At 47.8% G+C, this 22,130-nt stretch overlaps 9 protein-coding genes across 9 annotated transcripts; 3 read left to right on the top strand and 6 right to left on the bottom strand.

The window, feature by feature from the left end:
• Positions 1–106: 106 nt before the first annotated feature.
• Positions 107–1,583, top strand: I303_103359 (haloacid dehalogenase, type II; the record flags this gene model as incomplete). The annotated part of the gene is made up of 7 exons (XM_065968742.1): positions 107–214; positions 394–536; positions 617–672; positions 803–938; positions 1,020–1,081; positions 1,162–1,285; positions 1,424–1,583. 7 exons carry the CDS (start codon positions 107–109, stop codon positions 1,581–1,583), a joined length of 789 nt encoding a protein of 262 aa, XP_065824814.1.
• Positions 1,584–1,869: 286 nt separating this feature from the next.
• Positions 1,870–3,470, bottom strand: I303_103358 (uncharacterized protein; the record flags this gene model as incomplete). Its single annotated transcript, XM_018406704.1, has 4 exons — positions 1,870–2,019; positions 2,497–2,610; positions 2,906–3,034; positions 3,381–3,470. The coding sequence occupies 4 exons, from the start codon at positions 3,468–3,470 to the stop codon at positions 1,870–1,872; spliced, it is 483 nt and encodes a 160-aa protein (XP_018263512.1).
• Positions 3,471–4,652: 1,182 nt separating this feature from the next.
• On the top strand, positions 4,653–6,036 carry I303_103357 (uncharacterized protein; the record flags this gene model as incomplete). The annotated part of the gene is made up of 3 exons (XM_018406703.1): positions 4,653–4,760; positions 4,869–5,126; positions 5,272–6,036. The coding sequence occupies 3 exons, from the start codon at positions 4,653–4,655 to the stop codon at positions 6,034–6,036; spliced, it is 1,131 nt and encodes a 376-aa protein (XP_018263511.1).
• A 579-nt stretch (positions 6,037–6,615) lies between these two features.
• Positions 6,616–10,567, bottom strand: I303_103356 (uncharacterized protein; the record flags this gene model as incomplete). Its single annotated transcript, XM_018406702.2, has 13 exons — positions 6,616–6,722; positions 6,789–7,556; positions 7,632–7,840; positions 7,905–8,012; positions 8,089–8,571; positions 8,627–8,832; positions 8,904–9,171; positions 9,250–9,467; positions 9,587–9,781; positions 9,993–10,101; positions 10,259–10,338; positions 10,435–10,455; positions 10,565–10,567. 13 exons carry the CDS (start codon positions 10,565–10,567, stop codon positions 6,616–6,618), a joined length of 2,775 nt encoding a protein of 924 aa, XP_018263510.2.
• An 800-nt stretch (positions 10,568–11,367) lies between these two features.
• Positions 11,368–13,242, bottom strand: I303_103355 (uncharacterized protein; the record flags this gene model as incomplete). The annotated part of the gene is made up of 2 exons (XM_018406701.1): positions 11,368–11,570; positions 11,643–13,242. 2 exons carry the CDS (start codon positions 13,240–13,242, stop codon positions 11,368–11,370), a joined length of 1,803 nt encoding a protein of 600 aa, XP_018263509.1.
• A 55-nt stretch (positions 13,243–13,297) lies between these two features.
• On the bottom strand, positions 13,298–13,905 carry I303_103354 (uncharacterized protein; the record flags this gene model as incomplete). Its single annotated transcript, XM_018406700.1, has 3 exons — positions 13,298–13,404; positions 13,536–13,709; positions 13,848–13,905. 3 exons carry the CDS (start codon positions 13,903–13,905, stop codon positions 13,298–13,300), a joined length of 339 nt encoding a protein of 112 aa, XP_018263508.1.
• A 1,169-nt stretch (positions 13,906–15,074) lies between these two features.
• I303_103353 (uncharacterized protein) lies at positions 15,075–16,142 on the top strand (the record flags this gene model as incomplete). The annotated part of the gene is made up of 4 exons (XM_018406699.1): positions 15,075–15,318; positions 15,480–15,708; positions 15,854–15,957; positions 16,096–16,142. The coding sequence occupies 4 exons, from the start codon at positions 15,075–15,077 to the stop codon at positions 16,140–16,142; spliced, it is 624 nt and encodes a 207-aa protein (XP_018263507.1).
• Positions 16,143–16,748: 606 nt separating this feature from the next.
• On the bottom strand, positions 16,749–17,593 carry I303_103352 (uncharacterized protein; the record flags this gene model as incomplete). Its single annotated transcript, XM_018406698.1, has 2 exons — positions 16,749–17,247; positions 17,388–17,593. 2 exons carry the CDS (start codon positions 17,591–17,593, stop codon positions 16,749–16,751), a joined length of 705 nt encoding a protein of 234 aa, XP_018263506.1.
• A 959-nt stretch (positions 17,594–18,552) lies between these two features.
• I303_103351 (uncharacterized protein) lies at positions 18,553–21,774 on the bottom strand (the record flags this gene model as incomplete). Its single annotated transcript, XM_018406697.1, has 11 exons — positions 18,553–18,851; positions 19,042–19,216; positions 19,298–19,403; positions 19,486–19,567; positions 19,639–19,767; positions 19,897–20,263; positions 20,383–20,606; positions 20,718–20,822; positions 20,903–20,954; positions 21,015–21,140; positions 21,265–21,774. 11 exons carry the CDS (start codon positions 21,772–21,774, stop codon positions 18,553–18,555), a joined length of 2,175 nt encoding a protein of 724 aa, XP_018263505.1.
• Positions 21,775–22,130: the final 356 nt, after the last annotated feature.

The raw sequence follows: 22,130 nt of genomic DNA, 5'->3' as shown, positions 1-22,130 counted from the left end.
TCCGATGATGTGGTTCGTGCTTCTACAGGGATTAGCATTTACAAGACGTGTTTGATGGAGAGCTCATCGAGCACAAGACACACTATCAGGTGGCAGGTGAAGCAAGATGGAGAATATCAAGGAAGCATCATCCAAGGATCAGACTCATCCCTTCTGCTTCCGTACGCTGACAGGCAATCGAGCGGATAGGGCCTTGGTATTTGACTGTTATGGCGTAGGTCATGTTATGTCATGTCATGTCAAGCTTTCGGCTCTCCTTACATGTGCCGATGGGTGTGTCGGATGATTGCGCTGATTTGATGTGATTTTGGTGATAGACACTGATAGTAAGCCACTTCGGAAAAGAAGGAGAGAATCTTGCGGCATGACATCTGATGACCAGGACGACCATAGGACTGGGAACGAGGTTCCTCCGATGCTTTACAACCCCTCTTCACGCAAAAAACATGTCCGAATCCCGAACGAGTGTTTGAAGTGCTAGGTAGGATCAAAGCTGGCATACAAGCGGGCGATAAGACCTTGCTCTATCCCGTTGTGTGAGTCAGCTACTTGACCACCAATCAATTTCGGGTGCAAGAGACAGCTGACAAGAAGGATTCTCGGGTACTGTCTTCAGACTGAAAGAGGCGTATAAATCGTTATGTGCCGAATTGAGGCTATGGTATGATGAGAGTATGTCTGGCCCAACCCCTTCTTGCCATCTGCCCGCCTGCTCTCCATGAACCGGATCACCTTTAGAGAGGAGACAGTTGAAGGTAAACACGTCCAAGTGTACTGATGCTGAACGTCCTCCACCATTTAGCCGCAGCAGAAGAATACGCCTTATCAGTCGGTTCATGGCCCGCTTTCCCCGATTCGGTTGAAGCTTTAGCTATGCTCAAATCCCTCGGTGTAAAGTTGGTCATACATAGTAATGTAGATAATCGTTCTTTCGAAGAGTAAGCGATATACATAGCCTCTGGAATTGGATCAAAAAGCACCTGGTAGTATAATACAAGCTGACCCTCGTGTTTCCATAGGACAAGGCGGAAATTGGAGGGCGATTGGGGTGTATTCGATAATGTGTTCACAGCTGAGGATAGTACGTCTTCTCCGTTCAGACTAGTTCATCCGGCAAGACGACAGGTCGGGGTGAGCTTATCGAGTATTTCTCTTTTTCAGTCGGAAGCTATAAACCAGATTATCGGAATTTCAAATATGTTCTCGACAAACTAGAAGATCAATACGAGATCCAAGCTAGCGAGGTGTTGATAGTGGCCAATTCGAAGCGGGCGGATATAGCACCGTGAGTGTCGGAGTCCGATGGACAATGGAGCCGAGCGATCTTGCTTGATTCGATCAGAATCGGAATCAAATCGATGCCCTCTTACGCAGATGAGCCCTCGGGCTGACGAGAGCTGACTCACTTGTGCTTCTGCGACAGGGCGAAGAGACTGGGACTCAAGTCTGTATGGATCAACAGGCCTGAAGCGATCTTAGGTGTCAAAGGATACGAGGACGTCCGAGCGGATTTCGAATTTGGGAGTATGCTCGATTTCGCGCAGGGGTTGAAAGATGTCAAGGAGAACGATAACGATGATTGAGGGGCATTATTCTGGCCGAATCTGGTGTAGGCAGACGTCATGAACGAATGAAGTCTCCCAAAGTCCTCCTTAGTATTCCTTTAGTCAGTACATTGGTTATACAATGAAGTTGCCGATGCTTCTGATGGATATGCAGACTCCGTCAATGTTACTTCGTACTCTAAACGAAGTCTGCGAACCACCTGGGCTCGATCGATACTCCGTTGCACGTTCAAGTACTTTATACAAAGCATATGCATCCCTTATTCTGATAGATAGACAAAGGTATCATAGACATCGACAACGCTTAATCAAGCTCGATGACGTCCTCCTCCTTCTTGGAAGCAGAAGTGGATTGTTGAGCCTTCTTTCCTCTTTGCTTGGGAGGGAAAGACTTGGGTGGGTTGGCAGTTCGGGTAGCGGCTCTAGAGAGGGCGGAAGCTCGGGCGACGGCGACCTGAAAAACCAAGAGCATACTCGGTCAGTCTTTGTATTTCTTTCTTTGCTAAGGCTAACGATGTCCATTGTCCGGGCATTTCAATCGATTATTCTGTTGATTGGTCCCCGATAACGAGTGATTGCAAATGAAAGAAGGAAAAATGTATCCAACCTGATTCTCTGATCCGCAACTCCACTCGAACAGATGAAGAGGGATATGATAAAGAGAACGGAAGGACTGAAGCAAATAACATGGATTTGGCAAACCTAATACGCTCTTACCCATCAAGCTTCACGAAGAAGCGTCCGGGGAGTTCTAACGCGGTTGCGGGGTGTATTGGGGGCTAGGGGTAGGTTTGGGTTGACGCCCAGATGGAGACGAAGGGAACTGAAAAAGACGAGAGGGGCCGATGGGCGTGGTGTCGAACAAAGGTCTCATCAAGAAAAGACGGGGGCCAGGGTACCGAACTCGAAGCATGAAAGGAATCGCACTCACTTGTCTGAGATCAGCTCGGTATCCTTTACCGGCAGTCTCGGCAGCGGCGATCTTGTTGGCTCGTCGAGGACCGGTGGACTTTCTAAGGGCGACGTGGGATCGGGCGGAAGCGACCTGGGAAGTTCAGGTAAGGTTCCAGATTAGCTATATTGCTTGCTGACACACTTGGGTTCCTCGTCCCTGCTCTCCGCTCCCTCCGCTTCAGAGACACATGTGTGTCCCATGCCCAGGCCCCAGACAGCTCTTCATTGACATGACGAGGCCATATCAACGCAGACGGCATTTGAGATGATGTTGCTGAGTCCTTCCAGACCTTCCAAGTCTACTACAACTTCCCGTTCTTCTCCATGTACGCATATTCCCTCCCTTTGTGCTAGATCTGCTTATATTGCAACGAAGGCTGACTCACTTGGTTGGGCTTGGCATCAGCCTTGACCTTGGTGACGGTGATACCACCTTCGGGGTTAGCGTAGATGTTGATCACCTTGGAGTTGGCGAGACCGGAGTATTTGTGGGAGTGTCTGTTGAGGAGGTTTCCCTGTTATCCATTTAGAGAAGCACATCATCAGTTATCCGCTCTGGAGCTCTTTCATTCGTAGGCCCGGATCCGTCCTCATAGTCTTGCCTAATGTACCTCTCCTCATGCATTTCTCTCAAATGTCTTCTAAACATCCCTCCCTCAACCCTTTCCGGCTTCCTCCAAAATACGAGGTCTCTTCCCTATTCCTGACTGTATTCCTGCTCTCCTGTCCGCCATTCCACTGCGATCCGGTTACATCCCCAGCACTATATCAGACAGCTACGTCCATCATGTCCCCTCTTCGACCATTTCCCCATGTTTCTTTGATCTCCAGACAACCGATATTATCCACTCCGCAACTCACCTTCTCCTTGGAGAAAGAAGGACCGTTTCCACCCTTGACTTGGAACGAGTTCCACTTTCTAACGAGCAACCATTGGAGATCGGCGGACATTTTGACTGATTTGATGATGTTTGGACGAGGTGTCTACTGCAAATCTATTGATACTCTGATCTATCTATCTGTCCATTAAGCGTGCTGGAGCGGGGCAGCAAGAGCTAGAGGATCGAGAGCAGGCAACGTGAAGCTGAGCGAATGGATCAGAACGGTGATCGCCGACCAGCACACTAATGGCTTGTCGGCGATAAGATTGTCTTTAAGCGAAAAATGCGATTAATTCATTGTTGTAGGGTCCTTTGGTCGCTTATCAGGTTATCTTGCCCATGACAACATGGAATCCATCGAGCATCCCCCTTGTTCACTTGTACACGATGTTAGCTGCACACTACACACTAATCGTCAAACGCATTTCAGTTCATGTTTCAACTTTCACTCTGAGCTCACGATAATCCCTCCGACTTGTGGGACCGGCCGCACCGTGTTCATACTAAACAACGAGCGTTCATGTCATTGAGATCCTGTCAGAAACACTCCTTTCTTGCATCACACCCCTTCAAACGCGATAATCATTCCCCAAAGAGACTCTAGCGCTCCTTTGACCTCTTCCATCCCGCTACTGCCGACTATGGTGTTCCTCCATCCCCTTGAATGAGACGATAATCATCCAAAGGACGCATTGACTGATTATTCCGATCAGGGGGGAAGTGAACCATAGATGAGCGATCAAAGCAACGTAATTGTCAGAAAGAGTACACAGACCCAAATGATAATTGACCATTGACGTTGTCATCGACAAACAATAATGAAGAGAATGGTCGGTCCCAGGGTTGTAGGACGAAACCAAGGAATTGAGCGATTTATTGACTTATTGGGTTTGGATTGAATTGAAGTAGACTCAGCTGAACTTGACCGATTGATCAAGCCTAATTTAAAGCAGAGAACGCTGATTATATAGACTAGCTCGAGCTTGAGTAAGAACGCTAATTCTCACCAGCAAAGCATGAACGCTGGGACCTTCATATACAGATTCGTCGTCATAGTTTTGGCGACCCTCGCATAAGATCGGTCTAGCTATCATATACCAGACACCGCCATCATCTTGAAGACGTCACCCCAATAAGAAGCTGCAGTATCTCCAACACCATCAAAGTCACTTCCATTCGAAAAGTCGCCTTACTGGACCACGAACGTTTTACGGAAATCGACCCTTTCAACTCTCACAATAGTTGGCCCACGATGTCAGAAAGAACCTCCTCATTCTCTTCATCGGCCTCATGTCCCAGTATGACTGGCCCTTCTCCTTCTGACGCTACGTTGTCTCCAAGCGTCAGGAGCTTGAGTCCTGTGAGTTAACACGCGTAATTTCGTGCATACTACTTGAGGATATGTACCACTCCAAACCATCTACATGAAACGTATGCTGACACTCAAACATCCTCTTTCTGCTGGCAGATATCACCCCTGCCCAACGTACCTACTTTCTGCCTCACACCGTACCCCGAGCAAACTGCATTTCCCGAGCCCATCAATAACTCACCCATATCGTCTCCACGGGACCAGGACGAGCATAATCAACCATCCAGAAAGTCATTACCTCACGAGGTATACAATCAAGATCGACTTTACGCCGAGTCCGACTCGTGTACCCAACTCGAAGGGACGGGTGGCAAGGGAAATCAATCGCCTCAAACAAGTATACCCATCAAAGCTGTGAGTTGTATAAATCATACTTGAAACCTTCAACTTTGAAAGTCACTTTGTTGTCGGATGATACAAATCCTCTTCTTTCCGTGCATACGTACCAAATGTCGACGATCAAGTAAAGCTAAAAAAGATTCTGACCCATTGGAAATAGACTAAACCCCCTCCGCCTCCACGTCGTCGTCAGACTTCACCTTCTTTCCTCATCCCGCCTTCTCTCAAGATGTCCTCTTTGACCTCAACTATACCCTCACCTACCAATCCTCCACCTTTATCTCCCGGGGGGAGATCCAAAGTACCTCACGCTGTGGGTAGACCCCGAATCGGTCGATCGGCAACTATCTCCTCGAACACTCTTGGCACATCCTCCAAGTCCAACATTCGCGATAATGCTGAGTTGAATACACAAAAGGTCGAGATCGATATTGGACGAATCATCAAAAGGATCCCTCATATGGGCGAAAGAAGATTATCGAACGATGCCGAAGAAGGAATAAAGAGAAAACCTCGACCATTGATCCTGAATCGAGCACAATCGGCCTCGCAGATTCCATCGAACCCTTCGAATCCTGCAAAAGCGGGCAAGATACCAGAGACGACATCGCTCAGAGGACTCGAGAGACCGCAAACTCCTGTCCCACCACTGCCCGTTGCCAATTCCATTATCAATCCAGACGAAGATCCAAACTGTGCGACACAAGTCCAGAACCAGAACCACCCCATACCTTCGACAAGCGGCAAGTCAACGGCGAAACCGCTCACTTCCCGTCGAGTAGGCAGTACAGACGAACCGCTCAACCATGATAGATGGTCTACTGAACAACAATTACAACTACAACGGGAGAGGGAGATGGCAGATCCCGAGCCGACTCTGAATCAGGTTATAAGTCCAGGCTGGGGACAATTTAATTTGACTTGATTTGACTCGATCTGGCTGGGGGGACAACGGAGCTCGAAATACTTCACTGTTTAAGTCTATTCGATCGGCCAACAATTTGTCGGGTCTCAAAAATGATATGGCGAGCTCCGTCTTTCATTGATTGAATGTTCAGTTATTATATATATATATATATATGTAATTTATCCGACAACAAACAGCAGAGTGTAATGTATGCCTTGTGCAATAGAGTATGTATCAGTATAACAATACTGGCTAAGAGATACAACGAACGTACTGAAAGTTGCGATCCCCAATACCTTGATCCTGTGCGCATCAGGACGGGCGGATGTATCACCCTGGATATGCTTTCCGCTTGATGGCGATCTCGCTCAAACTTGAATAGATCAGTGGAAAACGTACAGTATAATCATTGGAGTTCATGCCATTCCAGAGCAGTATCAAGGGGAGAATGTGTGAATGTCACTTATGGATCTCAAGGATATTCGCACCTATGCGCTTTTCTCTATACCTGTGCCTATATAATATCATATCTTACATCAACTAGCTATCTATCTACCTTCCACCAAATTCCACTGACCCCCTACTCCTTCCTCCTTCCTACTTCTTGTTCTTCTTCTTCGACTTCTTATCTCCCCCACCCGTTGTCGGCGCAGACTCCGCTTCTACCGGAGGTTCAAGGCTCACAGGAGCTTTATCCGTGTCGTCTATCAATGTCCATGGCGTCAATGTTATTCACCCTAATGCATTGATCGGATGTTGTAGACACTCACCACCATTTCCAGTCGCAGCTCCAGCTCCAGCTCCATCTCCCACACTCAACTCTTTGACTTTCTCCACCAACTCCTCTGCTCCAACTTTCGCTTTCTCAACCACCTCTTCCGCTTTGTCTACCACCGTACCATTTCCACCACTGATACTTTCTTGCGGTTGCAGTTGCGGTTCACCATCTTCTTTCTCAACCAGGACCCCACTTCCCTCTTCTCCATTACTCGACGCCGTCCCCTGTCCAAGACCTTCAAACAGCTCTTTATCTTCTTCGGGGTTCGCGATCGTCTGCGCTACTTTTCCTCTTCCTTCTGCCTCCAAGGCTGCCTTCCATTTGGTGGCTATACTGGGGATCTCTTGCGGGGCGTATGATCGAGCAAAGATAGCTGCTTCAGGTAATCGATTCGTATTGACCAAAATCTCAATACAGTTCTTGCTGTCGCCCAATTGCAAGTACGCAGCGAACGCAATGTTATTCAGACCTTTTTCTTTCGCCGTTTCCGCCAATCTTGTTAGACCTTTTCGATCGCTTATCGAGGTGAAAAGCAGCAATAACGCAGAGAGGTCTCCTGCTTTTTCGTACGCTTCCTGTGCCAAATCCATCTGCCAAGCGCTCAAAGCTTTATCACCTACGACCTTCCATTTCGCCTGAGAACCAGCTTCGGGCGATGATCGGACGAGAGACAGAGCCGTTTCGAGATCGTTGAGGGAGATTGCCAAGTCAAATCGGTGATCTGGGTCGGTAGATACCGAGAGAGCAAGCTCTTTGAGGTCTGCGATGACATGCCAAACCGTATTTTAGCCTAGAAAGACACTGGATGAAGTGAGCGAAAAGGCATTTGACTCACCTTGTCCCTCAAGGAATCTGGCGATTCTATTCCGTTGATCGGCTGGAACACTGGGTAAGATAGCTTCGGCGCCTTCGAGATCTCCTCGTAAAATCGCGCTTTGGTACTCGACGACATTGAGTGAAAGGGAATAAGAGTAGATGCCGAGATCCTTATCGGCGACGTAGATTCGGTTGTGAGCTGGAAGGTAGCCAAGCAAGTAGATTCCTCTGCATCACAGTCGTCAGCATGGGATCGCGGACTAAGTGGAAGAGAAACCGAAGCTGCACTTACTGATCGAAATGGTTGATGACGTGAGGTTGATCCCCAACAAGGTAACTAAGTCTATTGGTCGAATTGGTGTAGATGAAACAATCTCCAACCCATTTGGCAGTCTTGACGCTGCATCCGAGTCATGATATCAGCGTTGTTACTTGGCAACGAGAAAAGCATGAAGGCGGGATAAAGGGTAACTTACGATTCAGAGATCTCAGCAATCACATCGAAAGCCTCTTCCACACCCTCATCGCCGATGACTTCCCCACTATCTACTCTAGCATTATAGGCATCCCTATCGAAGCTAAGGATATAGAACGAATCCTCCGCAGTGATAGCTACGAGGTTACCCGTGGCAGACCACGTAACATTGGTAGCGTCCACCTCGATTCGTCGGACAACGGATCCAGTCTCCCAATCCCAGAACATAACAAATCCATTGCCACGAGCAGCAAGCAGTGTTCCCCCATGTATCCCTTCGACAGCGTACGATCCGGATGACTTGATCAATCCCGGTCTCTCCTTGAAATTTCTGTACACTTTGATTTTGGATTTGCCCTCTTGAACTGCATAAGTGTTGGAATCGGTTGCCCATGCGAATGAGAGACCAGAACCGAATGCCTTGTTTCGCCATGCCAACGAAGTGTAGATGATGTACTCCCCATCACCGCACACAGTGACGAATCTGCGCGACAGTCAGCTTGTTCGGCCGGGCACACAAAAAGCATGAACTAGCTTACCTTCCGTTAGGACTGTGTTGTAATGATTGAGGGTATACTTCGGTCGTGCCGAGATCTCGCAATGAGACCATGAGTTTCTGACCATCTTCTACAGCCTCGCCATCGGAACCAACATTGGAGACGTTGGCAGTCAGGATCTCGGTGTTCTTGGCGTAGACGATCTTTCCCGCCGAGTCCATTGATACGGAAGGCTCATCTCGACCAAGCTGCGTTTGAGATTTTACGCGTCGGTATTGTGCATCTGACGGCTTATGCCAGCGTTGAAGACATGACTCACCTTGACCACAACAGCTCCTTCGTCGAAACCGACAGCGACTTCATTACCAGATTTTCTGTACGCGACACACCAAGCCCTTTCCAGACCATAGCTAAGGGTATTTTCCAGTCTATAGGTGGACGAATGCCAGATCTTGATTGTGCCATCTTCCGAGCCCGAAAGTATGATCGGTAGAGAAGGGTGGAAAATCGCAAAAGAGACGTTGGCTGTGTGTGATTCAAGAGTCTGGACACATGATTTTGAGTGATAATCCCAGATTTTCACCAATCTATAAAGCAGCAAACAGCAAATGATCAGCAAATATCCAGATCGAGGATCGAGGACATTAATGATCGCTGTGACTGACCGATCATCACCCGTAGTGACTAGATAAGGTTTATCTCCACCATGGTAATAATCAATATAGTTGACACCCTTCTCGTGCGCCTCCAGTGAAAAGTTGGGTACAGGGTTGCCTAATGACCACACTTTGACTGTGTGATCCAGACATGCTGACGCGAACGTTTGGGGATCTTTAGGGTTGATCGATAGAGCCATGATATAGTGTGTATGCCCTTCGAAGATCTACCATTGCGTTGCCGTTACGCCATATGATCAGTATCGGTGGTATACTCAAGTCCGGACAAGACAGGACAGGACAGGATGTTCTGAAGAATGTAAGTCAAACTCAAACTCAAACTCACCTGAACACATCTCCATCCTTTCTCCCAATCCCAACATTTGACCGTCATATCGTCACTCCCCGTCAAGACCAAGCTCAGCGTCGGGTGGACCGTCAAACATCGTATGTAATCCGGATGAGCCTCAAAGGACGTGATCTTTTCGCCTGTGGAGATGTTGTATACTCGAAGTTGGAAATCATCTGAGCCCGATACGAACTGATAGTCGGTGACGATGACGGTGACGCCGAGTCAAGAGACAAAGTTAGCATCACAATTTTCAGCTTGTCTCAAGCCCCTGTCCTCCTCCTGATCATCACTATCGCTACCCTTCCCAGCGCCGAAGCTAGAATGGTGCCATCGCGCAAAGTCGTGACGTGTTCCACGTATCATGGATCCCATGAAATGAGTGAGAGTCAACTCAACTCACCCAGTTCTTCCTGGCAATATACCTAACACATCGAACAGGTACATCGGTAACTTCGAACGTCTTCAGATCCGTCTGCGTCTCATAATTCCATATTTTCACTTGTCCATTACTACGAACCACATTAAACAGATCAGCACCGGGACTGCTCAATCCCAACAGAAGGGGGGAGGGGGGGAGGGGGGGAGCTCTGGAATACCGGATCGTCTCTCCAGACTTGGACTCAAACTCAGACTTAGACTGAGGATTGGACTCAAACTGTGACTCACTATAAACCGCAAATCACATGAGGTTCAGTCGGATGGAAATCTACAGACTTGACTCTATCAGACCTCGCCAGCAATTTACGCTGCACCAAGTTAACCAAATTAACCCCAATACAGTATTTCGAATCAGCTCTCATCCCTCATCCCCATCAAACCCCCAGAAGGATGCGTTCACTCACGTTGATGTCAAGTAACATCGGCTACCACCCAGTACCCACATACATCAGTACATTATCACAATACCAAGTCATACTACACGGCCACGTATGACGTGTAGAGGTGTAGACGTGATTTATGATAGCGACTCACCATCTTGACTTGTCTGTACCTCCTCTGGGCGTCTCTACGTGTTTGTCAATATACCAGAGCTACGATTCACCGCGCGACGAGTGCTTGAATTGGGGAGAATTGGACTCGAGTCGTCTGCCTTGGTACCAGCTACTGATGCTGTTGCTGCTGTTGCTGCTGTCTATATGATATGATTTTGGGTATACTGATATCCAGTAACACGCTGAGGTATATTCGCAGTTGACAGGTTACAGGTGGTGACGGTGAGCGTTGAGCGGTGAAAGCGTGGCACCTCGAGATTAACCTGTCGGCGCGTTGATGGAATAGTCTACCTGATAATTTTCACATATTCCCCCTGCTGTTGCGTTTTTTATCAGGCACATCAACCTTCGCCGCGTCCGTAAGCTACGGTATGGCATGTGCGAGTGTTAGATTCGCTCTGCGGTCTATACATGTACTACACATTCCTGGACAAAGCAGTACCATAATCAGAATGCACCGAACACATTGCTGCTCAATATCATACATGTTTTGATATCTGTATAAGGTGAGAGTCTCCCATTCGAAACGAATGGCGTAGAGATACAAAGTATGTGTCAGAGGAAAAGGTGATAAAGTTCAACAAATCACAAATCTCAGTTTAAAGAGGAAAAAAGGATATTATAGAACCGATGGGGAAGGAGAAATACATGTGACCAGACAAATGAATATATAGATACGTGTATGAAATGATGTGTAAATATGTATAAAAAGATAATGAACTTCCCCTCCCTCTCTCTGTATCTTCCTACCTCTCTTCACGTATGCGAATCCAAGGAGGAGGGCTATCGAATAGGTCGACCATAAGCGGTAGGAATCGTCAATCCACAATCACGATGTTGCATCAATATCGCAGTCAATCGTCCTACTTCTTCGTGCATCGATTGCACCGTTTGTTGTAATCGTTCATTTTCAATGGTCAGACCTTCGACTTTGCCTTGCAACTCGTTCAGCCACGCCTTCTTTCGTTGTCGACATTTCAACGCGGCTAAAATTCACTCAGAGTATCAGCACCGTCCATTCTTAGGAGTTGCTGCACTGCACCCAAACAATCACTTACCCTGCCTATTACGTTCAAGGAAGTTCTTTCGCTTGTCCTCTTCCGTCTCAGGTTTACCGTCCGCGCCGAATCTTGGTCCATCGTCGTCATCGTGATCGGAGCCATCAGAATCGAAATGCATTTCCTGCTTGGCCGGTTTGGGCGGCGATGGAGCTGCTGCCGCATTGGCACCAAGCGAGTTCTTTTTGCCTTTCTTAGCCGGTTTTCCTGTTGCGCCCGTTGGGCCAACATCAGATTTTCTTTTCTGTCCAGCTTGACCATTCGATGCTTTGCCTCCTCTTCCACGCGTCGGTGTACCCCCTCGTCCCTCCTCTTCGCGCTTGGATAATTCCTGGTGAGCTTGAGATAGCAAGAATAATCCGTTGGCAGCTTGAGAGGCTGCATTGGCGCTTTGTTGAGCGTAGTCCACATGAGGCATCTGGACAGGAACAGCGCCTGGATGAGGCGGTGCCATTGCGGAAGCATAGAATGGTGGTCCACCTTGACTACCTGAATTTGCCCTTGCCATCTCACCGAAGACACCAGTCAAGGCTGAAAGAGTATTCGGAGTGATCGTCTCTTGAGGGACTTCGTTTTGCGAATTGTTATGCGGCAGGGGGTGGTGCTGCTGGAGATGAGGGGGAATTGCTGACGGGGGTTGGAGATTGGTGCCATCGTGATGTCCAGGATGACCATTCGCAGCAGCAGCAGCGGCAGCAGCGGCAACATCGCTATTTTCGCCAAGAGGTGTCGAGTTAGTGATGCTGTTGAGGAAGGCAGCGGTATTGGGTGACGGCATGGCAAGTGAACCCAATCCTGGACCCATAAATGAGTTGTAACCAGCAGGTGTAAATCCAGATCCAGTACCAGGTGTGAAACCGGTCCTGAAGCCATTCGACTCGAAAGCTCCCCCTTCGTTGTTGGCGTTGTTGTTGGTGTCGTTAGATCCACCCGCTCGATTGCTTGCATTGGCGTTTTGAGGGTTACCGCTTTGAGGTCCGGCCAACATGGCAGGACTCAACGGTCCAGATCGCAGCGAGTTGGCGAGCCAAGGGAATTGACTTGGATCAGCAGCTGCTGGGCTGGTCAAGGAAGACAAGGGCGGAAGAGCGTTGTGTCTGGTACTGGTAGCGTCTGTACCTCGAGGAGGTGTATTTCGATCGGATTGGTCTGAGCTGGAATGAATGGATGAACGAGAATCTCGGAAAGATACTTCAAAAGGATTAGGCTCTTGGTCAAATCGGGATCTTATCTCGGCGTTGGGTCGTATAGGCGGTCGTTGAGGGTTGTTGCCGTTGGCTTCTGGCTCAGGTGGGGGGCCAAGGGGTTGTCCAGGGGCTTTGGGAGATTTAGCTGTGAAGAGCACACAATCGTCAAGGGGAGTGACGATATTGGTTAATGGAGTCGAAATTGGGTCGTCATCGACGTCGACGAGGAGGTCGCAGTCAATCAGAGACGCGAGGGGAAGAGGAGCCGGCGAAGTTGGTGCGGAGAAGGCGGGGATCCAGGTAGACAGGGGGTCAAGTGGGAAGGACGGAGCAGGCGATAGAAATCCGTCGTGCAGCACAAGTGGTGGTCGAGGGAAGTTGATAAAATGAATTTTGTCAGCGGGTCGTGTCATGGGGACGAAGATGTGATGACGATATTGAGGGTAATAGGTATATGAAGAGGAAGCTTCACAAGTATGCAGACAGAGCAGTATATGTATGTTGTAATAAGATGTCATGACTCGATAGCCAGTTGATCACCCATTCAATCTCCGAAGCAGGAAGGAGAAAGGGGGCTGAAAGGAGGAGAATGATCGCGACATGTAGCAGGCGAGTGGACATGAATGGATGGAGAGCATGACATTGCAAAAGCCTTCATGGCTGGATGAACAGCACATGAGTGAGGGGTCGGTAACAGAAGACTTACCATCCCCGTTCTCCTTCTTCACCTGACCCTTTTCGTCTACTGGCGTTGCTTCTGAGACTGTCACCTTGGCTACCGGTGCGTTGTCGGAAGCTTCCGTTTTCGATGTCTGATTTGTATTTGAGCCTTTCGTCTCGGTCGGTTTTGTTATTGCTGAAGAGGATGAAGGTCGAGAGACTAAACAAACACATTTGTAAGGCGGTTCGGTCATTAGCTGAATGATGTCATAGATCAAGTACGGACGATGGAAATTTGGCAAATAATTGTTAAAACTTAGGTGCCAGGCAGAGAACGAGAGCTGAGAGGCTGACTTACTGCTTCCTGCTGATGAGTTCGAGGGCAACATTGGCGGTGCTTGTGCTACAGCTGCCATCTTATATGATATGTAATCAGAACTTGACCTCGATCAAGCTGTGAAAGTACAACGTCAAGTTGTTTTTATTTGCGGTGAAGGAACAGGGGTCTTGAAGGAATGATAGCCAGACACCCTGAACACTTGACTATCTCTGTATGCAGAAGATAGGAGACTTTTGCTAGGACTGTACAAAGTCAGGGAGAAAGCTGGCTTTGTGACAGTGCGTGTGTTGATGAAGATAGTGTTGAGGAATGAATGACTGAATGGATGATGATGGTGGACCGGCGATGAGCGATGGACGGCAGAAGGGTGGCGATTGTAACAGGAAGCAGATCGAGTTTGTGTAAGTCAGCACGGCAACTCCTGCATCCAATTGCTTGGAAATCATCCAGAAATATAGCATGGAACATATGAGAAAGGGACAGCATGGGCATTGATGGGGCATGAACGTCTCATCGATAACATCGTCAAGACACATCGAAGATCGTTTCATTCCTTTTCTGTTTCTTTTTCGTTGCAGCAAACGCAGTGGATTGATGATACTCACTTTATAACCTCTTCCAACTGTGCCCACCAAACTTAATTTCACAGATCCAACGACGAGTGCTTGGTACGTTGACGACCTGGCGTATGGCCTATGACGAAGGTGGACTGGTTGGTTGCTGTGGTTGGGTGTATGGTGAGTATGGATTTTCAAAGTGAAGGAATCAAAGTGATTTAAAGTGAAATGACGTCGAGGAGGGGGGATATGACGTCTCTTGTGTTTTGGTGTTTTGTGCTTTCTCTTTTGCGCTTGGGTGGGAAATTTATCTTACTTAAGCAAACAGAGAAAAAAATGAGAACATCACGTGAAAATTGGCAAAAAAAAAACATATTATCCCCTGTCTATTTACTGTATTTTATCCCACGCATTCAAGCCTATCTTTAACGTGATCTTCCCGCGCGCCTGTTGATGACAACCGTTAACCTCGTGGCTCGACGCGATGACCTCCAACGTTGTACCGTCGAAGTGGTTGCATTGGCGATTACACGTATCTAGTGCCATTGAGAACAACAGGACCAAACGGAGAGCGCATCATATCAAGCTGGGGGTCCTGCACTGTAACGAGACAAGCCCGACAGCACAATGACAATGGCGAGTACCATCCCCTCGTCTCTCTTACTTGTAGGTCGATCAAGAAACTAATATGTTTCATACTGAACAGTCCAATCTATCCCTTTATACCGTGACAGCCCTCCTGATCCTCGACGCAGAGGGTCAAAGGGTCCTGACGAAGTACTATAATCCGCCACACCAGAACACACCGGGTAGCGGGATAGCTTCTGACTTGGGTGTAGGGCCAGGGGGACCAGGTATGGGAGGATTGACGAGTCTGAAGGAGCAAAAGGCATTCGAGAAGAGCGTATTTGAGAAGATCAGAAGGGGAGGTGGTGAGTACGAGTTCTCCCAATTCCATCATATCTCATCCCTGCACAAGGGTTACGGATCTCGCCAGGCCGATACGCTTGCCCAGAATACCGAGATCTCCGCAGTACAAATCCCAGTCGTTCCCATACTTGTGACTGACTCACCGTCCGTTTATGCAATTTAGGCGAGATACATCCCCTTCCTCCTCATTTGATAATAACACGCACAATCGTCGATCTGAACTTCATCATTGTCGGACCCTTATCAACTTCGAACGAGTTGATGTTAAATCAGACTCTCAGCGCTTTCTCAGATGCCGTCCACCTGTTATTACGAGGTCAAATCGAGAAGAGGAATGTATTGGAAGGACTGGATTTGGTCTTGTTGGCTGCTGACGAGACTATCGATGATGGGTGAGTGCGCTCAACCTATGATCACACATCGTCGCCTCGCAACACATTTCTTCTTTGTGTACTTGTGATACGGAGCAGAGAAGTCAAATATCAAGAGGGTCAGAAGATAGCTGAGATGAACAATGGTTATTTTATTTGACCGCAGAATAATCTTGGAGACCGACGCAGCAGCCATCGCAGCGCGAGTATCAAGGCCAAAAGCAGACTCGACCGATATCGTTATCAACGAGCAGACGCTTATGAACGCTTGTGAGTCTTGAGCCTTGGTCTAGCCTTGATCCATCCTATATTCCACTTTTCGGGCGATCCCCTTACCGCTTTGACCATTTCCGTCTTGGAGGTTGTTGTCGTATTGTGATGAGGCTACTAACGAGTGAATGTATATAGACACCTCGTTCCGAGATAAGGTATCGCAGCGAATCCAACAATTATAGAACATCGTGTTTCAGCCTGGATAGTAGATTAGCGAAGCAGATTGGGCTCGCTTGTAGCTGGACGGAGCAGGAGCGGATTGCGGACGTCCTCGATCCGGACGGGTAAGGACGACGTAGATAGATATGAAAATACATTGTATAAAGGCAACTCGCCGATTTCTGAGATATCTCCACCAGATCATCATACCAAAACGATATGGATGATGTATACCTCAAAGGTCTACCTAGACTAAATACTTGGCAACCCAAAATGCAAATTGCAGATTGGACACCATGCGTCAACAGGCGTTTTAACTCATACACACTCTCGTTGGATCCTGCGTATGTGAAGTGTCTGCATGAGCATACGCATGAATGATACCTGATACCTGTCTTGTATATGCAATATATAATACATAAAATAACTTCTTATATGATTGTGCTTGTATAATAATATCTATCGATACATTCAAGTAGACTTATTGGCCTCTTTGATATTTGTGTTCTGTTCTTTTCGCAGTGTGAGCCATAATAAAGTCCGGGAATAGAAAGTATGAATCAAGCCATTATTGTAGTAATGCTTTGTCTTCGCCCTGATCCTCCCTTTCTTCCTCTGATTTACTCAGATCAGATCAAGTAGATAAGAGCCATACCAAGCCCACCAATCATCCCGATCTTTTGCAGGTCTATCATCGGCGTCGAAACTCCAGCCGAGGTTGAATTACCAGAAGCAGCAGCTACTACTGCACTTTGCGAGTTTGTCTCCGTACCCGTTCCCGTTCCCGTCCCTGAGCCCGTGCCGATCAAGTTCGCAGGCTTTCCAGAAGTCGCCGCGGTTGCCAGGGAGTTGGAGAGGAAAGTCAAGGTAGTCGATGGTGTAGGATTGAAAGCGGCTGTTTGACCTTCAGATAAAGACTGCAATGATGTGTTCCCATCTTGAGCATCGTCATTGCTGGAATCCGCATCGTTGTCGTTGTCGCTGTCGTCCTCGTCGTCGGTTGTGGAAGGGTAGAATGGCGATACGATCTGATCGTCTTCGCTTTCGCTTGAAGAAGATTCCGAGGAGGTTGATGAGGATGTTTGAGTGGGTTCGGAGTGGAATACCACTAATGAAGTGAGGGTTGAGCTGTGGAAGAGACGAACGATCAGCTGCTAAATCTCCTATCTGGGATGACGATATGCACCAAGCATCGGATCTGGAAATGGGACCGATGACAAAACAGATGCAAAGATGAAGAAGGAGAATCACTGTCGGAGCGCACTCACGTATCTTTATCGCCTGCGACACTCGTACCTACAAACCCACTATCACCTGCTCCGAATGCCCTTTCGTCCACTCTGGCTGAAAGTTGGGAGTGTCGAAGGATTTCCAAGTCCTCAAGAGGAGGTAAAGATAATGCCCGCGGTTGAGCTTGAGGCAGAGAGAATGCAAGTGGGGAGAGGGTGATAAGAGTCAAAGCGATGAGTCGCATATTGGATGGGCAGTGGAATTGATCAAATTGTAGATAAATGTGACGCAAGGCGAACGGGATAGGTTTACGAGTCGATTAAGCCAATGAGGTGAATGAGGTAAATGAGCGTGATGGGGTCTAGGTAACCAGCCAGACCTGACTCTTCGTTGAGGAAGGTGTTTTGCGGTGATGACTGAGAAGCAATGATTCGAATAGGTCAAGGAAGCATGAACAGGTGTGATATGTATATGAGAGGAATTCGTGATGCATTCGACAAGCACGAGGACGAGTAAACATCGTTGGACCAAGTGATCTAGGAGAAGTACTTAGAGGTACACGTCTCTCGGTCCCTCGTACCAAGAAAATGGTCTCATCTTCATATCTGCTAAAATCAGAAGCGAGCGAATAACGCGGACTAAGACTAACTAATGATTTAATCAAAGGAGTACACGAAACGCCTCTAGTCTTTTTTTTAACAGCTAATCTTCTCCTGAAATGCTCAAATTCCTTTCCATCACCGGAACTAAAAGGCACTATAATAACACTGATCACGAGCTTACTCGTTCGGGGAATTTACAGGTGTTTCATGTGGTTGGTTAGTGTGTTTAAGGGTAATTAAGGCAAGGTTAAGCGTTGGTCGGAATAAAGGAATAAATCCGCTTGTTTGTTTACCTATAACTATCACGAATGACGCCGTGACCAAGCGTTCTTCAGATGGACTAGAGTACTAACTGAAGACGAGGCGTGACAAAGCGCAGAAGCCTCGAGCCAAAGTAGAAGTGAGATGTAGATATAGTAGTCCGAAGGGCATCTGCATAAGGAGCGATCAAGTCGGTTTGAATACTCGGAAAGAGCTTCAGAATCCATACACCGAGGTCACAAGACACGCACACACACATACATACATTTTGCGAGTCCGATTTCACAAAGCACAAGCACAAAGCGAGCAGTCAGCTACAAGAAGACGACCAACGATCTGATCAAAATCCACCCTCGCCCCTAACCCGCTGTATCGCTCCTTTCACACCTACGAGCGACTTCATCGGTCCTTTAGGCGGTTTCTTTTCTCCCGGTAACGTATTTCCTTGTGAATCTCTCCAGATTCCATCTTCTTGCGATACCTTGCCATAATACAATGTATTCTGATTAGAGTCAATCGCTTCTCTCCATTCCGTCGCTATCACTCGCGAATCGATCAGGACGTTTATCTCTTGCGAATGGAACCATGATTGAGTGTCTTGGTTTCCGTTTCCTTGGATTCCGATTTGCTCATCGATGACTATATGCCCAGGAAAATAAAGGAAAACAAGTTAAATGAACCCATTGTCAGCTATAACATTTCACAGGCGACGAAAACCCTTCTCGTCACTACTTTGGGATTCACAGAAGCCAAGTCAAAATTGAGACGGGGATCATGCTTGAATTGTGGTTGCGTTAGATTGGCCGAGGGAATGGAGGTCGCAACCCACTCATCAATTTGACATGACAATTCCTGCTTTTCTTGACGGCGTTCAGGGGAGTTTTCTGGTCTTTGGCAGTGTACCAGTATATCTCCAGATTCTTCTGATGTTCGTCGGATAATCGGGAATACATCTGGGTAGATACCATCTGATTCGTCCCTCCTTGGAAAGGCAGTAATTCGCCCTAAGATATACACGTATCATCAACTACGACTTCTACCTGGCATGGCGTTGCGACGACTGTGCTCGGGTCAACTTCACTCACCTCATCGTTGAATCCTAGATCAGCATAGATCTGTACCTTGATACCCCTTCGACAAGCGTCCAGGGCAGCCTCCACAGCGGGGACAGCATTGAAGGTTGGTGTTTGACTAGACGGTCCAAATTGCCCTGCTTCAGCTTTCCTCTGTTGCGACCGCACGATGGACAGTCTCGAAAAAATTTTCTACTCACATGAAAACGCTCTTCTTCGCGAATTTGAAGCCTGCTAACCACGCTTGATCCTGCGGTACGAAAACATCCCCATGTCCCGGTCCTACCGAAGCATACGATTAGTGGTCCACTTCCTGTCATGTGAGTGGGATCTCGAGGAGGGTTGGTACTCACTCCCTCGGGGCGGGCGATTGACCAAAGCCATCGGGAACGGATCATGCGGTGAATGCAGGACTATAGGCTTGAACGAAGCTGCGTTTGGCGGTGGGTCCAAATCCGTAAAATCAATTCGGTTACCCGTATCTACATTATCACATCAACGTTAACATGCACATCCACATCCGCCTCAGCACCAAAATATCACATATCACATATCGCATATCACACCGAGCCAAGGGGGCAGCGAAAAAGGACTGTTCGCAGAGAACTCACTGAGATGTTGATTGATAGATTGCTCCGAAGTAAATTGTCCATCAACTCTATCAGCTTCATGCTGATTATCGTCGTCCCAAACGTCTTCCTTGCCACTAGAGCCGGATTCCTCCGCCGCACGAGCATGATGCTCCGCCAACGTCCTCCTACTTTGTTGTGCGGCACTCTCAATATCGCCTTTGGTCTCTATAACCGGATGCGCCATCCCGAAATCGTACGCTTCTTTGCCCCTCGCCAGATCGTAGGTCGGCGGTAAGCCAAGCAGTGGTAAAGGCGGATCGAATGTTTTCCACCATGAAACAAGGGCCATCTCGTACAGAGATTGGACGATGGGTCCTTCGATGTGGTTCATCATTTCCACGTTGACCTGTGATACCGCACACAACGTTATGAATTAGCGATGAGCCACCCATCTACTCAAGGTTAGTCTCAGGCAGATTGGCGATCTCGATTTAGCCCGCATTGCGATGCAGTATACTGACTCACTCGATCTTGGATATTGTTACTATTCAAAATAGCGATCTGACGGTCCACGACCATGTATTTGGCGTGAAAGGTGCCCACGGGAGGCTGATGGTAATTCTGTACTTCCAGTATACATCCCGGGATCTCTTCGGGCGAGGGTAATTTCACTTTATCTCCTGTATATGTCTTGACGTCAACCGCTTGGTGTGGGTCAATGACCTGTTGTGGGTTTCCTCGGTCATACACTATTATCACCAAAGTCATTCAGTCCTCCTTAGACACTGTAAGAACTTCCAATCATGGACTCCTTCGCGATACGGCTCAACGCGGTACCAGGTTCAGGGTATCAAACTCACTCATTTTGATGACCACCTTCTTTCCGTTCCGCTCAATCACTCGCCTCGATAATTCCTTGAACGCATCGACAATTGTCTTCGCTGCACTAGACGCTTCCCAGAAGTCTGCCAGACACTCTCGTCTTCAGCTTCCCTCCCTCTAGCCGTTGAAAATCCTCCAATATCACGCGATACACAGCACTTACTCGTCGCTAGGAAAATCTCATGTTGCGCTCGAACAATGATATCCGCATGATGCTATCGTATCACCTCGACATCAGGTCACCCACCTCCTTCTGCCAGACCGGAAAGACGTACCTGGATTATATCAGGGATAACAGAGATGATACTCAGTGGTATTACCCCGCAAGACCCAATGAGCGAGGGCGAGACCAGGTTCTTCAATGGATCGGTGTTGAGCGGTAGCAGTGATTGAGCAAATATCTATACACCTCCTCGTTATTAGCTAGCTACATCTTCAGCCAGCCCAATCTACGCGAACTCAGGAGACTATATCAAACAGACACAGCTTATATCTCAGATATGGAAATATAGATAAAACACTCACGTTCAAGAATAATTCTGTGGGTTCTGCTTTTCCCCATTGACCATACTTCCTAATTTCCGCCATTTGTTCTGGAGTGAGAAGCCTCATATCCCTCCACTGTTCTTCCGCGGGATTCTTTGGTCCTTCCTCTGCATCTTGAGCCTGTACATCATCCTGCTTTTTCAGGTGTAATTTATCCAACAACTTATCCATCGTTCCCTGTTCTTTCTCCTGACCACCTGTAGGAGGACTCGCAGTTGAATCGTTGTGAAGTCGGGTTGCGTAGTGAGAATGATGTCCATGGTCCCTATGACTCCCATAGAGATTTTCCGCGACTTGCTGTACACTGGTTCCAGGAGGAGACGAAGAGGCGAGTGTGGAAGTTATCGTAGGTGAATTCGGTTGTAGGTACGCAATGATGTGTGGAGCTAGAATGGATGCAGATCCAGCATGAGGAGACTGGAGTGTCTGAGACGTCCCAGATCCAGATCCAGATCCAGATGGTACTGGAGCGGTAGTAGTGTCGGTCATTCTGAGTGTTTCCTTGTGCCGTGCACAGTCGTAACAAACAATCAAACAAGAGTCAATACAATAGGCTGCTCTGGTCAGTGAACGAGCTGTGGTGGTGAAAGGGACGCAGCAGATGAATTGTGGAGAAGTATAGCCTACTTTCTAGTCAAGTTATATGCGTGCAAGTCACACCAATACATGAGAACACATCATGCACAGTCGCACACTTCGCACAGTGTATCTGAGTATGATTCATGCAGGCGTAGACGAGACTGAAGATATATTTGGTTCATATACATTACGATACCCCGTCCGAAGAGCTATTTTTCCTATCTTTTGGCTATTCTCGGTTATCGCCCATCATCCCGTTGATCGAC

Source organism: Kwoniella dejecticola, chromosome 4 (assembly GCF_000512565.2).
Source record: "Kwoniella dejecticola CBS 10117 chromosome 4, complete sequence".
Lineage (NCBI taxonomy): Eukaryota > Fungi > Basidiomycota > Tremellomycetes > Tremellales > Cryptococcaceae > Kwoniella > Kwoniella dejecticola.
The sequence above is the reverse complement of the archived record's forward strand: the minus strand, read 5'-3'. Positions and strand labels throughout refer to the sequence as shown.